At 36.0% G+C, this 23,976-nt stretch overlaps 1 protein-coding gene across 4 annotated transcripts; it reads left to right on the top strand.

The window, feature by feature from the left end:
• The first annotated feature begins 3,616 nt into the window (after window positions 1–3,616).
• Window positions 3,617–12,051, top strand: LOC149567358 (BTB/POZ and TAZ domain-containing protein 3-like). Of its 4 annotated transcripts, none has more exons than XM_089820534.1 (6): window positions 3,617–3,863; window positions 5,820–6,239; window positions 6,939–7,069; window positions 10,799–11,105; window positions 11,290–11,603; window positions 11,707–12,051. In XM_089820534.1, the coding sequence occupies exons 2-6, from the start codon at window positions 5,847–5,849 to the stop codon at window positions 11,828–11,830; spliced, it is 1,269 nt and encodes a 422-aa protein (XP_089676660.1). In that variant the 5' UTR covers window positions 3,617–3,863; window positions 5,820–5,846; the 3' UTR covers window positions 11,831–12,051. The 4 variants fall into 4 exon arrangements, with proteins under 4 accessions (XP_089676660.1, XP_089676664.1, XP_089676661.1 ...); XM_089820538.1 differs by lacking the exon at window positions 3,617–3,863 and adding an exon at window positions 4,018–4,087; XM_089820535.1 differs by lacking the exon at window positions 3,617–3,863 and adding an exon at window positions 4,081–4,226.
• Window positions 12,052–23,976: the final 11,925 nt, after the last annotated feature.

The raw sequence follows: 23,976 nt of genomic DNA, 5'->3' as shown, positions 1-23,976 counted from the left end.
TACAAGACCATACAAGATGCTTGACATATTTGAGCAAAATCAACAGAATGTAATTTTATCTTCCTTCAAACCCTAACTTGATTAGCTCTACAATTCTCATATTATTAAAATTTCCTTCCTAAATAGACCCACACAAACCTTGGTTGATATTGTTATTAAAATGACTAGTTTATTATGACATATGTGGCTTGATAATCAAGACATATGATGTAAACAATTACACTTCTCTAAGCCCACAAGAAATAAAAAAATTAGCATATTGAGTAAATTTGAAATCTTATGGAAGAGACGATGTGAAAAAAATTTAGATACAAATTTTGACCAACTTCTCCCCTAAAGAAAAATATTCATAAGTTTGCATGATATGTTCCTATGCCCTTGTATTTAAAAAACATTTGATGCAACCCCTCTAAAATTGGAAGAAATAGAAAAATCATTTGCATCTACATGCTCCACTTTGTGCTCAAATGAACCTAGTATTTCATAATCATTCTATAACATTGTGCATAACTAAGGAATTTTGTTTTGGATACTATTCAATTTTAAGGGTTGATCAAGGCATAATGTTCTTGTGCCTTGGTATGCAACAACCACATCATGGTATTCATTAATAGCACCAATCTACAGATATGTCAATAAGTATAAAATAATTGTAGGTACTTAATACATAGAAGAGAAAAATCACATGCATATTGCATAATTCAAGTTGTTTAGCACAAAACAAGCTTGTAGTCATAGAACTATCCTTGTTAGTTAGGTGTGATAATGAATTATCATAACACAATATATTGATCATTAAGCAAATAACTAGGCTAATGTTTGTGATTTCAAATTTTGACATACATCAATATTCAAAATCCATTGATAAGTAGGAGATATTTTTCACAAAAGTCAAATTGTGATATTACTCTCATGATTCAATTTTGTAGTTTTTGAGTCAAACCCATTGACCAATGTTTCATGAGTAGTGATTCATGCGAACTCATCTCTCATGAGAATGATTGGAACACTTAGCACTCATTGGATCTAGGCGATGCTCACAATGATGAAGCACTCAGACACCCATCATGTGATCTAGAGTAGTACTAGTATGGGTGACCTCCTCGAAAGTCTTGGTGCTTCACCTCTATGAGAATCACTTAGATCCAATGAGAGCTAAGTGTCCCAATCATTCTCATGAGAGGTGGGTTTGTGTGAACCACTACTCATGAAACATGGGTCAATGAGTTTGACTAAAAAGCTACATAGTTGAATCCCAACAACTATATCAAAATTCAAAATCCATATTGATTCGAAAACCATCCTCGGTAATTTATTTAGATCTATATGTTGATATCACAAAAAGTATCCTCACTTAGGACCATTTGATTCTTAACCAATCAAGACAAATCAAGTTTTATTCCTGGATTCAACCGTGTATGTTTTTTATCGTCAACATTTCATATCACACTTTATGACCCATCATCACAATCGAGACAAGAAGACTAATCCTTTAGGCTGCATAAAACATATTAGAAGCCACTCTAGATGCAATTAGGCAAGTTAAGTTTTGAACTTGTGTCAATAATTTGCCTTTCAATATAGTTTGTCTTTCAATGATTCAACCAATCAATCTGCACCACACGAAAATCATCTTCAATCATTAGACTAAATGAAAATTTTTAATTGATTAAGTTAAAAAAATTTTGATACTTATTGTTCATTCTAAAAAATATCTAAAACTCTTTATACCAAACTATTATAGGATTTTTAATGAGAAAGCATACTGTAGACGCTAAAAAATGGTTCACATCTACGACCTCATCACTTCTTCATACTAATTTATCCCATTTTCTCATTCTACTAACTTCGATCTTTTGGCCAGATTGACCATATTTTGTCATTTGTATCCCCTTTCACATCAATTTCATATCAACTCGAAATCATATCAAATCAACTCGGAATCATATCAAATCAACTCGGAATCACCCCAAATCAACTCGAAATCACTCGAAATTGGTCCTAATCAACCCAAAACATATCAAACATCCCAAATCAATCATCTTTTATCCGCTCCTAGGCATTGTTGTGGCTTTCAGTGTCTTGGAAACCTATCAACTTATCAATCTTATCAATCTGACCTTAGTACTGTCATGGCTGTTAGTACTAGGTCAAAATATCATTCATGTCATCCAATCTTTGACATTGTTGAGGCTTTCAATGTCAGATCATGACATCATCAATCATTTTAATAATATTGACAGTGTCCGTCGATGTTATTATGATCAAACCTTATCAATCAATTTCAATCCTGTAGCATTTACAATGTCGGTTAAATGTTACATATCAACCAATTCATGTCATGTATCCTTGGCATGTTATCAACTTCAATCAATCAATTTGACCATGGCTTTGGTCTACCTTTTCATCATCTTATTCCATATCCATCATCATTACATTTTCATCAAAGGATACTGTCGCATTCATTTAATCAATTTGGCCAATAATCTACTAATTTTCTCTATAGGATTAAATAACCCATAATTTAATCCTATTCTTTCTAATTATTCTTCCCAATTATCATCTTCGATTAATTAATTTTATTAATTAATTGATTCATTATCTGCAAACCATGGAAATTCTTAATTTCCTAAGTTCTATTTTCCATCATTAATTCCATTTTCTACTAATTCTTATTTTGTGGAATAAAAAGATTTTTAATTCAAATATTCCATAAAATATTTCATCATCATGACACTTGGATGTGACACCTCGTGGATTCTCCTTTGACACTTGGCTGAGATTTGTCATAATCAAATATTCTTATCTCTTACGCATGTCCCTATTTGACTTATTCGTCATAGATTCTTGGCTTTAAGTGGGTTGAGGAATCTTATGACGCGTCATAGATTCTCTTCCAAATTTGACTCTCGAGTGTCATAGAATCTTACTTTTGGCATATTCTGTCATATGCGTCATAGGAATTATTATTACGTCTTACGCATGTCCCTATTTGGCTTATTCGTCATAAATTCTTGGCTTTAAGTGGGTTGAAGAATCTTATGACGCGTCATAGATTCTTTTCCAAATTTGACTCTCATGTGTCACAGAATCCTACTTTTGGCATATTCCGTCATATGCGTCATATGAATCTCCTGCCACATCGCATGTCTGTGGGTGACAAATCCAATATGCTCATAGTGTGTTATGCATTTTTACCCGTAAATAAATAAGTAAATAAATAAGTAAATACCTAGAGTGGAAGATGGTTCTAGAAACCATGCCCGGAGAGAGAACGAATACCTATAACCAAGCAACAAAAAAACGTGAGGCTGAGGAATGGGGAGAGTAGGGACCCAGCAGTCGGTGACGAATGACAATGCCGGCCATAAAGAAGACTTCCCATTCACTTTGATATTGGAAAGTCCGATTCCTCCGCCGCCCCTTCCATTGCTTTTGTCTTTTGTTTCCACCCCGGTCCCATGGGAGTCCACGGGCTGAGCTGAGATGCTCTCTTCCCATCCTTTAATGGACCCTACGCAGATTTCATCCCACGTATTCTGACTCACTCGTACTCTTTTTACTTGCCTGGACATCGAATCGTCAATTTAATGAGGGCTACGAATATATTGTAGTTGAAGATTTGCAGTGGAGGGCTGTGGAACGCGGAATGATATGAATCGGATTCCAGCTATGCGACCTATTTGTTCTCTCCGTAACTGACGCCTCGCTTACTAGGATTTCTGTTTATTATAAGGCAAGCTGAATCGATTCTTGGATTTTACGTATCTGCTTGACGAGGATCCTCCTTGCTCCTGTCCATGCCTGCAATTTCATTCTCGTGCTCGTGCTCGTGCTCCTGCCCTCGCGTAATCGCAATTTAGGTAGGTTGATCTTTACTTTAGAGTTATTGGACCTGCGATTGGATTGCTGTAAATGTTTAATTTTGAGAAGAGTTGATGAGTTTGATCAGATTTTGCTGCCGTCGTTTTCATTTGATGTGATTAACACAGGATTTTATAATGAAAGTTGTAGTTCTAGAAAAATCTGGTGATGGAAATTTTGTTCCTTTAAAATCTGCAATGGAGTTGTTTTCTGATTAAATCGGGTAATGAAAGTTGTTTTCCTTTGAAATTTGCGGTGAAGTTGTTTTCATATGAAATCTGGTAATGAAAGTTGGATTTCTACAAAACCTGGAAATGGAAGCTGTTTTCTTTCAAATCTGCAACGAATGTCGTTCCGGACAAGTATAAGACCGTGATTTTTTATTATAAGTATCTTTGTAAAGTGTTTCGTTACTTTGTTCGTATCGACTCCCATTGGATTGCTGTAATTGTTTAACTTTGAGGAGACTTGATAGTTTTATCCGATTATGATGTCGTTTTCATTTGCTCGCCTATTGTAAGTATTGGCAGTCTTGTAATGGAAGTTTGTTTTTCTATGAAACTGGTAATGGGAACAGTTTTCCTTGAAAATCTGTAGTGAAGTTGTTTTCATCTAAAATCTGGGAGGGAAAGATTTTTTTATGAAAAAAATCTGCAATGAAGTCTTTTTAATAAAAATTCTGGTAATGAAAGTAGTGGAAATCAGAGTAGTTTTTAATTTTTAATTTTCAAATGTACAACAATTGTTGCTCCGAACAAGTACGAAGACCAGCTTTATTTAATATAAGGATCGATGTAAATTCAGACGTTTGGTCGAAATGGATCTGTTAAACACCATTAATATCTGACAACTCTAGATTTCTTTAATGTTGGTCTTCAAGAGTGTAATGCACTCTGTTGTTTAAAAAAAAACTTGTGTCAGCTCTGTTAGGTGTTCGAGGTTTGGTGAGGATGCAGTTGTTGCATAGCTTATTTGATGGAAGGCATACGTGTCGTACTGAAAGCTGTTTCTTAAATGATTTTTTTAATAATTCTTGTAAAATATGAAGTAACGGCCAAGGTAAACTGCGGAGAATATTCAGCGTGTTCTATTGTTGATTATGAATAACCGCTCTGAACTTCAGATTTTATAACTTGAAGGTGGAAGCACTTTATGGTTCAAAATCCCAAACTCGTCATGTATTGAATTTGCTATATTTGCTCCCGCTTTACAGCTTCTGCTTTCTGCCGCATTTTCTGTTTGGAGACTCAAGCGACGAGGAATTGTTTTTCAATTCTTTCTTTCTTCGGTCTTTCACCTCATTGCCTCGTGATTTTATTTTCTGTTCGGAGACTCAAGCGACGAGGAATTCTTTTTCAATTCTTTCTTTCTTCGATCTTTCACCTCATTGCCTTATTTTCGAGGTAGCTACTAGCGATTATTGTTCAATCTTAAACGCCATTTTCTTGGAACGGAAGAAATTTCCGTGATTTATACCGGTTTGTTCTCGATCCTATATTTTAAAACGATGAATTAAGTGCGTATTGTGGGTTATCAATACAGAAAAACAGATTATTTTAATGCAAATTCTATTGAGTTTATCACAGTCTCTTACACAATTTGCTGGATTTCAGTTCGGTTGGGGTTAAATTTTAGCCATGTTTCTTTAAACTTTGCAATTGCTACGAATGCTTTCTTCAATCTTTGATGGAACTCCTAAAACCGAGCATATTTTCTAAATTTTCAAGATTTTCTTCAATTTTAAACATGGTGTGTTGGATTCTATTTATTTGGCAAACTATAGCGAAATTTGAGTTATAATTTATCAAAGGTCAGTTATTTATTTTGGAAATTGTCGGAATTTGTTGAAAATGAGGGTTATACCTTTCAGGTAGTGGTCTATTTATTTTTTCGATCTTTACTTCGTGCGCTCGTTTCCTGGACCTTAAATCATTTACTTTTAAATGGGCATGCAGGTTTAGATTATTGTGCTTTTAGATTCGATGGCTCAAGCTGCTGTCGCCGAGATCGACACATCGCGGATCTCTGAGTCTCCACCATCGTACGAACAATCAATGCAACGTTTGCAAGAAAATTGCGCCCCAGTTAGCTGCTCAACGAAAATCGAGGTTTCCATCAACCCATCTTTAAGTCCTTCGGTTTCGCGTAAAGGATTCCCAACACCTCCTCCCCCGCCGGACGCTGCTTACTACCGGCGCTACCATTTGCAGAAAGTATTTTCCGTCACGCGTTCCTGTGGCAGCCATGCTGGTTATAGTTGCGTTCCAAAAGAGACAGTAAACAGCTGGGATAAGCTCTTTGAAGGAGGGTATCAAGCTGATGTTCGTATCTTCACCGAAAATGGTGGGGTTATACCAGCTCATTCGAACGTACTGGTATGCCTTTATCTAAAGTTTTTCTTCCATTTATGGCTTTTAAAATTTTGCTGCTGAACACGACTTCCCCATGCCATATATGAAATGGATAATTATAGTGGGCCATGACAATAACCCATTTATGTTATCGCGGAAGGAAGATCTTCCAGGAGGAAATGCTTTAATTAATGTCTGAATTTGTTTCTTTAGTTTTTTTGGGGGGCTGAGGTTCAAACTTGAATCATCAGCCAATATAAATAATTCCCCGACTGTTTCTTTCTTTCTATTTTAATTGTGTCCTCTTTCGATTTTCTGGGCTTAAAAAGAACTCTTACGATCCATCTAGGGCTAGCTATTGCACTCGGCTTAATACCCTTTATTATAGAGCTTATGAATTACAAGTTTCCTTGAGCTAAAATGTCAAGGTCTCAGGTGTGCTTATCCTCCCCAGCCTCATCCCTTTGAATGCAGTGCATTTTTCACTTCATCCTAAGTGGGCTCTTTATGAGCCAGCGAACTTCACCGTGGCAGCTTACTGGGGTTTCAAGTATGGATTATTGTAAAATATTTTTTTTGAAAAAATTCACTCCGCACATTCTCGTTTTGAACTTTTAATCTGTGGAATCTTTGGCTGTATTTTCTTTGATTTGGATTGTCCTGAAGCTAACATTCGGTAGTTCCAATTTCTTATATTCTTCCAAATTGCCCTGTTTTGCACAGAGCATTGCTTCTCCAGTGCTGAAAAACATTTTGAAGCAACAAAAGGGGAAATCTCGCAATCACAGTTTCTCCATTACAGGTGTTCCTTACAATGCTGCTCGAGTTTTTATTCGCTTCCTTTATTCTTCCAGGTGAAGTTTTTTCACGAAAAATTGAAAAGCATTTGCTTTAGCTTGAATTTTAAAGGTTAGTTTCATGTGTCTTTTAAGCATAATAAAGTGGGTATTAGACTATTAGTACTCTTCCAATGGAATACCAAACTAATTCTGATTGTTTGGGTTACACAGTTTTCCTAGAAGAAGCTTCACAAAACTAAGCTTGTACTGGTATTGATTCTGATTTTAAGATTTTTACACAAATGAGTTTGTATTGGTGTCAATTAATAATCTAATCTGAGATGAAAGAAAGATTGAAAAAGATACAGAAATTTTAAAATCATGATTGGACTTAAGATTGTCATAAGAACTTAAATTTGTTTACGTCGAGGAGACTAAAGTACTTTTAGATCAATTTGTTCTATTTTAAACTTCATTTATCTTTCTCTGTGAATAAGAACGAAGTTTCAGTCTTCTTGTATTCTTGAACTTGTTGAAGTTCAGTACATGCCTTATACATCATGAACTAGACAGTGACCTTCATAACTCGTGAACCCATTGTTTCTTCCTAAGAATTGTTAGAGCTTTCTATTGCTTTTCACAACTTCTGTTCTTGTTCTTCAATGTCTAATGCATATGAACATTGGCATTATTAGATTCTAAGTTTTCTCTCTGCCCCCGCCAATTGTTGTAGCTTTGTACTCTGCACGGGATATATATTTATGGTTGTTTTGTTTATTGTGAGCCTGTTATGTGGTTATCCGAACTTAAATTCTGATTTCAGGCTAAAATACGAATATTTATGTTTTTGGTGTAAAATCACTCAGCTCCAAAGAAGAATTGCCCTACCAGCCAATACCTGAATCCCCAAACCCAGATTAATAGCTTCATTTTTTCATTTGATCCCAATTTGGTTGCTCTCCTGTTTTACTCATGTTCTCAGTTGTATCAGTATAATTTCTTTCTGGAAAACCATGAAAACTTTATTAAGTCTGAACCCCTAATCTTTCCCAAATTTTTGGCTTCATTTTTGTTAATAGATCCCAATCTGGCTGCTCCCCTGTTCTGCTCATGTTCTCAGTTACATCAATTAGCACTATTACACAATTTTCTTTCTTTAAAAACATTAAAACCCAGTTAGGTCTGAGCTCCCTCATTTGTCCATCTTGTTGCATATAATATATCGCTATCTATGAAACCTTTATCAAATAATATAATCAAATTATCAACAAAGAAAACTGCTTGTTTCTTTACACATTACTGAAGAAGCTTTTCCACTTTAACTCTCTTGTGGTTGAAGGATAACATACTAAATAGGGGTACAAAGCTTCAAACGTCAATGGTAAAATATAAATAATTAGAAGAATTTTAAAATATTATCAAAACAAACTGTAAAGTGATTTTACAACCTCACAACAGTAACATCTTCCAGCTGTTTTAGTGTATCTGTTGAATGTTCAGTCGAGTCACAACACAGATGTGCTGTTTTCTTATTATGACATATCTGTTTGCATAACTACAACTTCTATTCTCATCAAAACATATAGTTTTCTATACTTAGTTATCAATTAGTAGGAAATCACCTTGTGCTACTTTGACACTTTCCCTCTTACCAGTTTGCTTTATAAATGATGAGACAAGAAAATGATACAGCCATGTGCACCCAGCTTATCTCAGTTCCTTTCCCTCCTACTTCAATATCCTCGATCAATAAACAATGAAAGAAAGGTGGACAGTTTCTGCATGGGAAAGATGATGAAACAATACGCCTAAGAATTCTTGTAACTGTTAAAATGAGTTAATATCTGCAAAATGTGGCACATTTACATTATATCTGAATGATTATCTTTGGGAAGAATTTATTACATAAATCAATTATAGCTCTTTCATATAATGCTATACAAGAGGAGCAGAGATATTTAAACTGACTGAAGTCAGCAAAGGGTATCCATATCATATGTGGTAAATCAAAAGCCCGTGACTAAGAACTAAGTTCACAAGTGAAAAAAGATAACCACCACAAGGCAAAAGATATGTATATATACTGACAAACAATTAATTTTCTTCAGGATAGTCTTTTGAAAACATTACACCTTTCTCAAAAAACATACTTTGTTTCTAAACCACTAAACCAAGATTAACATTATGGTATAAATGGGAGTTCTAATTTATATTGCCAGCCAGCAATTTTCTCATGATTTTGAGCAAATGGAAATGAATTCAAAACAATTGTCTTTAAACCACCTACTGCCTCATGGTGGTTGCCTTGTTAGTGTAGCAGCTTTTATATGTTTTTGGGTTGAAAAGTTAAGTTTTTATACCAGTGATTTTAACCCTGAAATAAATAGGTTTTCTGGACTTTGAAGGTTCTGCAATGACTTTTTTTCTGATTTTCTCCAACTCTAGTTCTAAGCATCTTTTTTCCGGACCCTGACTCTAACCCTAATTCTAAAACATTTTTTCCCAATTTAATTCAAATAAATTGAAAAACTGTCTTTTGATTTGGCTGAATCATTCCCTAGACATCTTTGGTGATATAATTTATAACATTCTGTGTGTGAACATACTTTCTAAAGTTCTCGCAGTGGCACATCATAAAGACAAAAAAGCTCCCACATTGCTAAGAGATCCACCATGAGGGGAAGGGTTCTTAAAAGGCAGTATTTTGAATTGGTTTCAAATTGCTCAAAGAGCAAAATTCATGGGGACAATATGAGATTTCAACATTTATATTGTCAAGGAACTTTAAATTTAGGGGTTTCAGAATATCTAACAAAATTCGATTGCAGAGAGATGTAATGGTTTCAAAAATCTATTCCAGAATCTATTGCAAACAGATTTCATAAAGATGAATGGCACCCAACTCAAATTTTGGAAAACTATGTTCATGCACATAAAGGCATACAAATTATTTTTCCACCAAAACATTAAGGATTTTTTTTCCATCTTTGCAATTGCATTTGATCAGTTTTCCACCTCTGCTTGAGAACATGCACTGGTGAGCTGAATTGGCATAAATTCAGATCGATCAGTCATGGTGCAAAAATCAAATATCTGCCATTAAAAAATTTAGATCATGTGGCAAGAAGTAAAATTGCATGATCTCTCAGAAATATTTTCTAGTAAGACAAGAAGAAGGTTCCCTGAGGATGAGTGATGTACCTCACTCAAAATAATAGATAAAAAATTCTGTGCACTATACAGCAGAGCTTCTGCAAGTATCTTCCTGTCGAAAGCTCTGTTCTAAAATTAAAATTACAAGTATCATGCTAAAATTGCTAGCAATTACTTTTAGAAAGCTAAGAACTTTGACCTTCTCCCCTCGATTTATCAGCCCAAATACAACTTTTGGAAAAAAAAAAAAACATATTTAACTATGAATAGCATTAAGAATTCAAGTGCATATAAAATGTGGGAAGAACCTAGAAGATGTGTGGATCTGTCTATTTGGGCGGTGATTTGTTTTCCAGAATTTCAGATATAAAGCTATTCTGAATTTCTTGGTATTGGGAACACTGTTTTATAAGGTTACCTTTGTCAGCAAAGTCATTCTTATCCTTGTGACAAATATTCAGCTTTGTTGTAGGTATATATTATTCTTTTATACTTATTTGTGAAATTTTAAACTTTCTTTTGATTCGAGTAATTTTGAGTAGCAGTAAAGATTCATGAATAGGCCTTAGACATGGATTTTGCTTTCTTCTGTTTCTGATTAATTTCATTTGACTGAGAGACCTAATCTTTATTATTTTTTTGAATGTTCAGGTATGAGCAAGAAGATATGCAAAAATTTGCTCTTCATCTGCTGGTACTTTCACATGTGTTTTCAGTTCCATCTTTGAAATTAGTGTGCACACAGAACTTGGAGCATGGATTGCTCACAACAGATAATGTAATTGATATGCTACAACTAGCTAGACTATGTGATGCATCACGCTTGAATCTTTTATGCATGCGCCTTATTCTAAAGAACTTCAAGACTGTTTCAAAGTCGGAAGGATGGAAAGTTATGCGGCAGTCTGACCCTAAGCTAGAGCAAGAGCTTCTGGAATCTGTTGTCGAGGCTGATTCGGTAATAACAAACATCCTGAAACAAATAATTGATTTATAGGTGGTTAGGGTACACTAAAGTAGAGAACTTGGTTTGAAGCTAAATCTCTCACAAGTAGCTGGTATTCATGCCAATGTAGTTTCTTAGTTTTGTTGAGATTGATATAATTTTAATTTGTGATCCTTTGTTTGCTTTGTATTCACAGCAAAAACAAGAAAGGCTTCACAAGATAGAGGAGAAAAGAATATATTTACAATTATATGATGCCATGGAAGCACTTGTTCACATCTGCAGAGATGGTTGTCGCACGATAGGACCCCACGACAAAGACCTAGATGATACTATGGGACCCTGCAATTTCCCAGCATGCAAAGGCCTTGAATCTTTAGTTAGACATTTTGCTGGGTGCAAGACACGAGTCCCTGGTGGATGTGTTCACTGTAAAAGAATGTGGCAACTTCTTGAACTTCATTCAAGAATGTGTAATGAGCCAGATGTCTGCAAGGTTCCTCTGTGCAGGTACAGGCAGGGCTTTTGTTATTACATGTACAATTGGTATTATTACATTTTCTAGAAGCATACTTCTTTTTGTTATAGATGATCAGAGTATATTTTCATACAGGCATTTTAAAGAAAAGGTGAAACAGCTAAGCAAGAAGGATGAAATGAAATGGAAGGTGCTGGTGAGCAAAGTACAGGCAGCTAAAAGAGCTATCAATGCCTTTTCATCAGCTGCAATTGTATAAAGATCAGCTTTCTTACAATGCTGTACTAGTTTCTTGTATTATAATTTTTTTACCAATGTAGGTTTTTGCTTCATATGAGTCTTTTGTGATTTTACAATGTGCCAAATTGAGTTCAATATAGCCTACCGACTCAAAAGATGGAGAGATGGTATCTTGGCTATCTTGGAGTTTCTTTTGTTAATAAAAGCTGGATGGCATTATGAGAGGCTATTTTTATCTAATAGTTCATTTCTTATAGTTTGTAGCAATTGATTATCATATATTCAATCAGAAGAAACCAGTCTTCAGAGAACTGTACACTTTTATTTTGGCTGTTCATGTTTGAATGTCACTATGCTTAAGCTCTAGAAGTTTCTGCACTCAACAGGTTGTACTGAAACAAATACCCTAAATGTCCATGGACACTGTGGATGACAATGGCTTACATTGTTGTGCATCGTAAGAGTCAATGATGATAATATCAGTCCTATAAGTAGTCCTATCAATAAAACACTAACACGGGTAAAAAGTTAGAGAAGGAAGGTTTGTGATATTGAAAGGCTCGCCAAAATTATGCCAGTTAAATAAAATGTCATAAAAGAAACATTTCAATGCACAATGCTCATAGTATTTGACATTCTGATACCTTTTAAAAAATAAGTACTTACATACATCATCTAACAGATGCAATTAGTGTGAATATCCTGATTTAATGCACTATAATATACACTATGTTCATGGTTGTCGGAAAATAGAAAATCTGACAAAAAAGAGGGACGATATCAATTCAATGTGCTCAACTACAGTTGAATTTTACAACTATGGCCATCAAGGGTTTTTTTCTCATTGCAAAAATCCTAAAGAAGCCAAACAACTCTTTTATTGCTTTGATTGTAAAGGTCCTTGATCTATCAAGACTATTTGATTTTAGATGGATTAGTTTGTGCAATACAATCCATAAGACATTATCTCGGTGAATCAATCCAAGCCTATCTTCGATACTCTCATCAATGGGACCCAAAAAGGGTTTTCCTTGAGTGAACAAATCCTAGATGCAAACATCAACACTCATTAAATTTTACATTTTATGGATAGAACCCAACTTCTAGAAATGACACTCAAGATTGTTGACATATCTAAGGCTTAGGATAGGGTCAATTGGGACTTCTTCTTTAAAGACCTCGAGAAGATGAGATTGTTGGCAATATGGCTAAGTAGGATGAGTTAGGGTTGTCATATATGAGAACATATATCTCAGGAATGAAAGATATAATGTACAGGTGAAGATCCCACAGTCAAAGACATAAATTTGTCTAAGTGTTAGACAGTTTCACTGGCAATATGGAGATAGTTTCTAGTATTGAGAAGTCTACAAAGATATTTGACACGTGTGTAGTTAGGTATGGATAGTGCAGATTGTCATGATGACGTGGTCAAGAGCGCAAATCAATACAGACAATACAACATCAGATATATTTGTTTTATCAATAAAGGCACAAAACAAAGCATAACAAAACACAACAGTAAAAGGTGAAAAACAGGTTAAGGAATTATTTTGGTTACAAAATAGTTACTTAACTAATTAGGGACGACATCCTAATATTTAATCTTAAGTTAGCACGAGTTAATTTTATATTTAGTCAAACACGTGAAAGCATTAAAACCGATTGGATAAGGTTTTGTAAAAAGGAAAGGTATAAGTAAGAAATCATAACTTGCGAAGTTGTGTGTGCTAATGTGAACTCTGTATGTGATATGCGAACTTATGTGAAGGCTATGTGATGCGAATTCTAATGTAAGATCAGAGATAAGCCAAGTACAATAGTCATCAATAAAGAGGTTTTTGTATCTATCTCTTTTGTATAGAAGAACTACATTGTATAATTGTATGTTTGGGCAGTGTACTCATCTTGCATACATTTTGTAATACCAACTCCTAATAGGGTTGAGGCTTTTAACAGGGTCCAGTCCTCTAACAAGGATTGAGACACTATATGTATTTTATAGACTCCTAACAGAGTCAATATCCTTAATAGGATTCTTTTGTTTAGTGGATCATTTTGTGGGTACCATCCCCACTAGGGTTTTCCCTTGGTGAGGGTTTCCCTAGTTAACAAAATATGGTGTTATGAGTTCTCTTTGTGCATTGATTTATTTACTATTCAACATTGTTGGTTTACTTTCATATGCATGTTATAAAGTAATTAACAATATTCAGTTGTGGAAAAAAAGTTTGTAGAATATTGACGGACAAAAATAAAAATTACATGCAAATATAAACAATAACATAAAATAATAAATCACATAGAAGAGGACACAAAACACGAAGATTTAATGTGGTTCACCCAATTCCTAGGCTACATCCACCAAACAAGTCCAATATTATTACAATCTGTAATCCCTTACAGCACAATACCGCCGCAAGAAGCAATTTTCACATCACACCTTATGAAAAAAATCCCTAACCCTAAGCCCTTTTATACAAGTATTTTGTCGTTTTAGGGTTAAAATCATTTACAACATGTTGGCCATAAAATGCTGATAAAATAGCTCCCAAAAAAAAAAATCTTGGGGGCCCCTAAATCCTCGACAGCCATGACTTAATGGCCCCCGCTGTATTGGGGGTTGCCACCCCCAAACTCCTACTCGGGGCTTGGGCCGACCTCAAACCCTACCAAGGAATTATGGAGTATGTACAATACTTCCCTAATCAATCACCACAAACTAACACCCCCCTATTTATTTCTAACAGATATTTCATGACAATTTGATTTGATTGGGTGAGGAATGTTACAATCAAATTCTTGGTCCTTAATGGTATTTCTAGGGCCTTTTTAAAACATTGGGAATGAATTGAAATGAAAAATCCAAAAAAAAATTGGGTTGTCAAATTGTTGTTGTAAGGGTGTACGTAGAGCTTCCTCTTGTAGTGAAGGATGGAACCCCTACTTTTTTGGAACTCTGTTGAGGAAAAGACACAAAAGAAACTACCTTGATGGAAAGGAAAATTCTGAAGTAATGAAAAAAGTAACTCTTAGTTGGTTCCCTGCAAGACATCTCATTGCATTTCCTCTACTTTAAATTCCTTGTAATATAGCTGAAAAACTTGAAAGAATTCAAAGAACTTTTTGTGGGTTGAGATTAAGAAAAGTTGGTGTTGGTTAATTGGGATATTGTTCATTGCCCTAAGAAGTTTGGGAGCTTGAGCGTAAGGAGAATTAACCATCTCAACAAAGCCCTTGTGGCTAAGATGGGGTGGAATCTTTCATTAAATGATAGAGGCTGAAGCAAAATTATGAGTGCCAAATACCTTAATTTTAAAATATTCTACAAACTTCTCTCAACCATTGGAATATCCAAGTAGTTCTTGGATTCAGAACAATATCCTTAAAACTTGTGAAATAACCTCTATTGGCCTTAAATGGTAGGTGGGAATTGGTCATCTCATCCATTTTTGGGAGGATAGATGACTAGTGGATCACTCTTGTAACGTACCTTGTTTTCAAAGATGTTTGTGGCATAATTGTCACTTTAATAGTTCTTAGAAGGATGCGACACATTGTTTTCAAAACCAACACATTTGATACATACGGCTTCTATCTCGTAGCAACTTCAACAAACTAGGCTTCCCCTATTCCACAAGGAAACAAAATTTGTCAAGATCAAGAATTCCAAAGGGAACTTATCATTCAAGTCAAACTATAGTATGCTATTAAAGGAAGGTAACTGATGGCATGTGGAAGAAAAGTCTTAAACTATCAACTACTCAAATTCAATTTCTTTCAAAGATTGTAATGCACAATAAAATCATAACCCAAGATAATTTTATCAAGCATTGGTTTAGGAAGAATATACAATCTTGCATATCATGCTTCATAATAACTTTTCTCATAAACTGTGGGGTTGTGTTATGTAGAAGCTCCAAATCTATTGGTCTATTAACAACACACTCCTTATATTTGATTAGACTAACTCATCACAACATCCTCTTATTAAAAAATTATGGAGCTAAATCATACCCCATCTTTGTTGGAGACTTTGGAAAGAGAAACAGTCAAACTTTTAGGGAAGAAGAAAATTTATTAGAGGAGGTTGCTAATCTTTGACAAAGTTTGTAATGGATAGCATCTTGGTTTCCCAAGTAGGCTTTCACATCACACCCCCACCTCTTTTGATGATATTATTGTGAATAATTAGAACCTCCCCAATTCTCTTTGGATTTGACAACTCCAAGAGGATGGATAGGCTTAATACCATATGGCTCCCCCACGATTTATATGGTATAAGCTCAATTTTGAAGGGACAACTCGGGATAACCCCAACTAGGCTACAAGTGGAGTCATAAGATCTTACATTGGTGTTTTTGTGGTTGTTTATGCTGGCATATTGAGGGGTATTAAAAATGAAGTGGAATGTAAAGCTCTTCTTCATGGAATTAGATTTTCCCTCTCTATTCACATCATGCTTCTACTCTTGGAAGGTGCCTCCAATCTTATTGATGATTGTGTTAAAGATTTTAACACTCTAGGCTGGTCCTTGGAAAATATAGCTATAGATATCCACAAACTCCTCCAAGGGTTGGGTATGTTTGAGCTCGCACTTATAAGAAAGATAATAACTTACGCGGATGCAACTCTATTAGGTTTGGAAACTATGTCACGAAGATATTAGAGAAACTAAGAGTGCCTTCCTCAAAAATCGTAAAGACTTCTCTACGAGGAGTGGAATATAAACAAGAGATATGATGATGAGCAACATGTATGATCATTTTTCTAAGACCCTTTTGAAACTTAGTCTGGTGACCACTTTAGGACAAAACTGTGTCCATTGTATAAATTTTTGAATTCTATTGATGAGAAATGGAGTTTCATATGGTTGTGATGGTGAGATTTAAAAATGCAACAAAATATCAACTATTTTGGGTTGCGTAGGCTTCTTTCTAAATGTGGCCACATGGTTGGATTGACAGGAAATACTTGATGACTCGTTAGCGAGCCCTTTAACCTATGGAGTGGTGTGATGCACCCATTGGATAACATGGCACTTGCCTAGATTGTCTGTATGGCTCTTACTCGGGGTCATTTGTCGATGATGGGATATCATCATTATTTTTATTGTTGTATTGGCCAAATGTGATTCAAAATTTTATTAACCGTCAATTCTCACTATTTAGATATTTGGTTGTGATGACTTGCATAAGGTTAACCTTCCCAGATATTTTCTTGAGTACCGTGGGTAGGAGAAGGGACATTTGGAGTTTAATGAAAATGCCTGGTAATAATTATTGTTATTTATACATGCATCCCATTTCCTTCAAAAATAAAATTTTGGATTATTCTACAGTGGCCTTTTGCTTGTTAGCTCTTACGATAGTGAAAATTGTCATCTTGGTCTCGTTTTTTGTTGTGCCTATTGGTGTTTGTTGAAATCATGGGTAGGGATAGAGTGAGAATTGAGTTGAGCACTCTTGCAAAGTTCAAAGAATACGATGCAGTGTGGTATATCTTTTTGAAGAGTGGGGTTGTACAATTCATTGAATATATCAATAGTTTTGATGAAAATTTCTCAATTCAATTTGCATCATCTTGATAGGATAGGAGAGTAAAGACGGGAACAATTTCCATTGATGTCGACAAGGATGTCATTATGAAAGTGACTAACCACCTTTAAAATGGAAAGAAAAAAACAAATTAGAGGTAAACAATGATAGTTTGGTTCTTAATTTCTTTAGGAAAAATATAAAACCTATGATGCTACATGGAGGATTTTACTATACAAAAATATCAAGCCCTTTGGATCAAGTTTGTCTAATGATCATGAAATTTATTTTAACCTCGTTGGTCATTTTAATGATTACTAATATTATTGTTGGTGTAAATACGTGTTTACTATTTACACTTACTTAAGTTTACTTAGGTTAATGCATTATTTTATTATTTTATTTTGTGAGACACTTAGGAGTTTGTGTACCTTTTTGAGTTGTCATGTTGACAACACAGAAGTACATAACTCTATTTCAGCACGTGTTGTCTACAACACTGATTTGTGTGTTACACCCTTGTAGGTTTATCCTCTCATCATCGCACTTACTTTCGTGCTTAATGGAAGATAACCCATATCTGGTGGACATGTGTCTAGTTGTATGACTCATCATGTAGCTAATTCTTAAGCATTCTAGATGCATCTCAGAGGCCTTTATATAAAACCACTCCTAGTGTACTCTTAAGTGCATATTGAATTGAATACTTTATTATTCTGATCATACTCCTTTCTGATCTACAGTTGTGCTTATGTTTGAGTTCTTAGTTCTTGGATGAATTTTGCCCTAAGGCAAATTCTTACATGGTATCAGAGCTTGGATATTTTCTCTTCATATAGTCGTTTGAGACTACTATTGCTTTAGCACCTTGGCTCGAATCCGAAGTACTGCAGGAATTGGGAGCATCTAGACCCAGAATGGACCTTGCCATTGCGTCTGGAATCTTGATTCAGTGCAAATCGACTATAAATTCAGCTACCCTAGGCCAAAGTTGGCAGTGAGGCAATTTTTTTTTTGCAAATTGGCACCTAGAGGCCCCGATTTGCAAGTTCGGGTATGGTCATTTTTAGATCTACAATTTAATTTTATTTAGATCTAGAATTTTTTTCTCTGCATTTTCGATTGTATTTTTTCAATTTTTTTTTGCCCTTCGGGCAACAGAGAAATTTTTTTTGCAGAACTGAGCAGTCACACCCCGGCCTTGCAGCATGGAATATTCTATTTGATACAAGGAATATTCTTTTAATTCGGCAGGCATCACCAAATCTTACTGATAGACAAATCCATCGAACTGGCACGTACACAGCATAATCCGACATCTACTTAATTTGTCGACTAACTGCCTTATTCACCACATCCACTAAGTACATGACATATTCATTGTAGAGGTGGTGGTGTTTTTAAACACCACGAAGGCCTTTCCCACACTGAATGTGGGATAAAATCCACTAACCCTCGCCCATCGTAAAAGAACGTCGACATTCACTAATGTTATTTATGTCACCGCTATTTTCAAGTCCTAACCCGACTATATCTTTTCCAATGCCTACACACATTTCTGATGATGAACACCGGACAACCATGTGGACTCCCGCAATCACGTGGACAGAAGCTTCACATGCATGTGGGCCATGCGGACTACTCCGCACCACTCCCTGTCTGACACGTGGCAATTTTCACTTCGCTCCTGTCAGCCACATCAGTAGGAATAGTCACTAATTTGACTCGATGTTGTACAATCTAGCTGGATGCCATGCAAGCCTGCATAATCAACAAACCCATATGCTGACTCAACACATGTCAACACACCCAGTTAGCGAATCTATTGTTGAGTCATCTAGACATGTGGCAGACCATACAATTTCATATAATGTTACATCATGTTGATGTCATCACAGGGCTTAGAGTCACTGACGTCATCCAATTCTTGAGCCTAAATTTGACGACCGTCTGACCACCAAAACTAGGGATTTTTTAATTGCTATGATGGCCATTTGATCGTCAAATTTAAGCTAGTGGTTTTCTTTCTAGACCCCTCTCCAGATTGCTTTTTGATTTGGCAGCCTGACTTTGAGAGCCCATAACTCAGTCATCCAGACTCCAAATTAGGTGCGATTTTTTTAAAAATTGGGTAGAATTTCCTAAAATTTCTAGTGGTGGTGTTCTTTTTTAGTTTTGGTGCAATGATCTTTTAGAAATTGCATTTTTTGGTGATTGTACTTGCTAATCTTGCATTTTGCAACTTGAAATGCTCCGTACGGGCTCATTTGGACATGAAAATAGGTTTTATTTTTTGAAAGTGCAGTATTTTTTGTCTACTTTCTACATCTACAATTAGATTTTAGGGTTGTCTGAACAAAATTCTCACTTCCAGAACTAGGGCTTTTTTTGTATTATAATGCTTTGATTACTTTTCAAAATTGTCGTACATCTAAGCAACAGTGCTTGGTTTTAGATTTGGGCCTCAAAAGACAATTGTAATGAAATGTCCCTTTTCTGATTTTGTATGATATTTCCAACCTCTAATCAGATTTTCAAGATCAAACAACTAATATCACAAAGATCCACCAAATTTCTCAAGAAACCCCAAATCGGGTATGCCAAAAGCTTCACAGGTTCACCTATTATTAATAAATCTGGAAGTGAACATTTTAACAAAAATTTCAGCAGCATAACAACGTACAAAATGACATTTCCAGATCCGTATAGCCTTTACACAATAGTTCTCAAATGTAGGACAAAAACTATGCTCATCGGACTCCCGAAATTAACACAAAAATGCCCGAAAACACCACAAAAACACTAATAATCTATATCAAAAGTTTAATCACATCCCAATACATATATTCAGCTCTATTTTAACACCTTAAAGTCTGAAATACAGCAGCAACCCAAACTGATATGAAATACTCAACTGAAAACACCAAACTCATACAAAAAAACACCCCAAAACCCACAAATCTGCACTGTTCAGCACAAAGGCAAACTCTGTATGAGCATGCACATGGAATGGCTTCAAACTCCCGTCCTTAGCCTTCTTGGAAACCTGCAAACTCCCGTTCTTGGGTCTCCCTGGAAACCTGTAAACTCTCGTTCTTGGGTCTCCTTCTCCACAGGTTTGGCAGCCTCTGAAGAATAACAAAGAAAATGAGCAAAATCAAGTTCTGGAATCCGCCCAAAATGCCTCCAAACCCATTAAAAGAGGGCATAACCGTAACTCACGTCCAAGAGAGGTTAATGAAACATATTTTAATAATAATTTTCATTTATTAGTCCAACGGTTTCCAAAGATTAACCCCCTTTTTCCGAAACTTCACTTTCTTGGGCCTGCCTGCCTTAGCAAAGATTATTATTTTTTAATTATTTGAAAAGGGGATATGACATGTAAAAGCAAAATCAAAAAGTCCACTTTGTACATTTAGACAAGTGGCCTATTGTACACACACTACTTATAAAGTGCCAAAAGCATCTTTTTTGGGGGGATCTTTTGATTGAGTGAATAGGGGGGTGTGTACTGTGTTCTTGTGTCTCTCTTGTGTGCTCTTTTACTTTTTTACATCATGGGTTTTCCTAAATGTCTACTTCTAACTTTATGTAATTATTCTACATGGAAAGATATTACATGGAGTAGATTAATGGAAAAAGGTTACCGTCTTTATGTTGATGGTACAATACCCAAACTCACTGATGCTAAAGAACTCATTGATTGGAAAAAGCAAGACCAACAGGCTTTAGGAATTATTAGGAGTTGTGTACATAGAGATCTCTTCTTTCACATTGCCAGTTGTATAGAATCCAAACCAGCTTGGGACAAACTTGAATCATTGTATGGTAAGGTGGATGAGGAAAAGGGATTTCAGATTGAGGATGATCTACTTCTCTTGGATTCAAAGAACTTTGAAACAATTCAAGATTACATCAACGAAGCTAATGAGTATAGGGCATTCCTTAAAGATTGTGGAAATCCCATGAAGGATGACAAATTGATTCATCACATCTTGAAGAGGCTACCTTCAGAGTATGCTTCCTTTGTTTCAAGTTTTAATACTCACAAGTTAACCATGGGAAGTGCTTACCAGAAGCCTACATTTGATGCTTTTGCAGAGATGTTGATTGTTGAACAATCTCACTTGATGGATTTAGGACTTCTCACGACATCAAAGACCAAAACCTCGGTGGCTAGTGATGAGCACCAATCAAGTCAATGAGGGAAAAGTTCTAGCAACAACAAGAAGAAGTAGTGGAAGCAAAAATCACAATTTGAGACACAACAATGATCCTCACAGCAAGGCAATTCTTCTTCCAACAATAAGGGAAGTAATGAAAAGAAGGACCAATTTTTTTGTGCATATTGCAAAAAGCCAAATCATGATGAGCATCATTGCAAGACTAAAAGAATTGATGAGTTGGAAAACTTACACAAGAAGAACAAAATTCAAGTGCTAGGTACTTCCAAGGATTCAACTCCAACTTCTTCAAAGGGAAAAGGGCAAGCACTTATGGCAAATTCAAGTTCTTCTACGGAATGAATACTTGACTCAAGTGCCTCTTACCATATGGGTTCTTCAAAGGGAGACTTTTCTTCATTGAAGCAATCACAGGTACCACACATCTTCATGGGAGATGATACTAAAATGGAAGTTGAAGGGAAAGGACATGTGAAAATGGAAAATGGGGAATTCAAAGACGTTCTCTATGTTCCAAACCTTAGCTCCAATCTCCTCTCAGTTTACGAAATCACTCACCTTGGAGATGGTCACAAAGTTGAGTTCCTTCTAAATTCAATGATGGTGCACAATCTAAGAGATGATTCATTGGTTATAGTGGGGAAAGTCTATCATGACAAGAGGCTTTATTCCTTCTCCCACTTTGTGCTTAAGTCTCCTTCTCAAGCCTTGTTGACTCACTCTACTTCACAAATCAAACTATGGCATGAGCAGTTTGGTCATCTTGCCTTTGGCTCTCTTCAACAACTTTGCTCAAAACGCATGGTCAAAGGTCTACCTAACATCAACTTTTCTAAGGGTGAGTGTTCATCATGTTTTGTGGATATGCATCTCAAGGAGAAATCTAATAAAAGGAAGTCTTCTAGAGAACCTGCTGTTCTTCAGTTGGTTCACATGGTTTTAGTAGGTCCTTTTGCAGTGACTTCAGTCAACCAAGGCTGCTACATCATTACTTTTTTTGATGACTTTTCATGCTTCACCTGGGTCTACTTCCTTCATCACAAGAGTGAAGTGGTTCATAAGCTTCAAGCCTTCAAGACTCATGTTGAAAAGAAATCAAGGAAAACCATCAAGGTACTACGGATGGAAAATGAAAGTAGATATGTGGACATAAGACTTAAAGACTTTTGCAAACTTGAGGGCATTGATCTTCAAAATCAACCAGCATTCAGTCTACATAAGATAGATGTTGTAGCACTAAGGATTAGAACTCTTAAGACCATGGAAAGTTGCATGATTCAAGTTGAGTCTCTTGATCCTACACTTGAAGTTGAAGCCATTAGTAGTGCTACTCACAAACTTAACAGGTCTCCTCATAATGCCCTAGATGGGAAGACTCCTTTTGAGGCATGGTGCAGCAGAAAACCAGTTGTGAGTCACTTTAGAGTCTTCGGTTGTCTAGCATGGGCAAACCTATCTTCCAGGGGATGCAAGGCATCGTCACCTAGGCCTTGTACTTTCATCAGTTATGAAGACAATGGGAAGGCTTACAAACTTATGGATCTAGAGACTCATGAGATTTTTGTGGAGAAGGATGTACACTTTGAGGAAATTTCACCCACCTTATCCTCTAATCCTCTCCACACTTCATACATTGTGGAAATTGATAGTGACACTAGTGATAGTGCTTCAATAGATTTAGACACGTGGAGTTCTATTGAAAGTTGTAGTGAAAGGTCACAACATCAGTATAGTCCACACACATACATTGCCACAGTGATAGGTCTAGCACAGTAGGGTACACATCGTCTTCTAGCTTCAGCAATAGAGGATGACTACATAGTAGACCTTGCAGGTTTGTTTGTGGAGTCACACACCGTAGATTTAGGAGATAGCCTTGATGATTTGCATCTTCTCATTGATGATGATGATCATTCTAAAGTTGTTGCGAGGGCTCACTCTGACCCTCATGTCCATTCTCTACATGATCAATCTTCACAAGTTGACGTGATTGTGGATCCTTATGAACAGGAGTTTTTGGAGGTCTCTTTATCAGTTGAGGAGACAGATGGTTCATTGGGATAGGTTCAACAGACATCCTTGCCAAATCTGCATTCGTTCTTTTCAGCAAAGTTGGAAGGGGTGACCATCAACATCAACACAAGGATACTTGAGCAGGTTTTAGGACTAGCATACATCTTCAAGATTGCATCTTTTCCATTGTTTATTCCAAAGGGGAGGAACATCATTCTGCACTCATGGACCAACTTCTTCCTTGGAGAAGCATTCACTCATCGACATTCTTCATTTGGGGGGGGGGGGAGGGACTACCTTGTCTCTCTTCCTCTTATTTCTTATGGGGGGACTTTTTTCTCTTATGAGGTCTTGTTCTTCTCATTCTTCACTTATGTATATACTGGATGTATGTTGTAATGGGGGGGGGGGGGGTTCTTGATTACTCC

Source organism: Cupressus sempervirens, chromosome 3 (genome assembly GCF_028749045.1).
Source record: "Cupressus sempervirens isolate cs-2001-9-10 chromosome 3, ASM2874904v1, whole genome shotgun sequence".
NCBI classification, from domain to species: Eukaryota; Viridiplantae; Streptophyta; class Pinopsida; order Cupressales; family Cupressaceae; genus Cupressus; species Cupressus sempervirens.
The sequence above is the reverse complement of the archived record's forward strand: the minus strand, read 5'-3'. Positions and strand labels throughout refer to the sequence as shown.

Excerpts from the sequence above, each read along its gene's own strand:
- LOC149567358 (XM_089820534.1), top strand. The coding sequence starts at position 5,847 with ATGGCTCAAGCTGCTGTCGCCGAGATCGACACATCGCGGATCTCTGAG. Across the intron at positions 11,106-11,289 it reads CTGTTGTCGAGGCTGATTCG|CAAAAACAAGAAAGGCTTCA; the intron begins GTAATAACAAAC and ends TTGTATTCACAG. Across the intron at positions 11,604-11,706 it reads TGCAAGGTTCCTCTGTGCAG|GCATTTTAAAGAAAAGGTGA; the intron begins GTACAGGCAGGG and ends ATTTTCATACAG.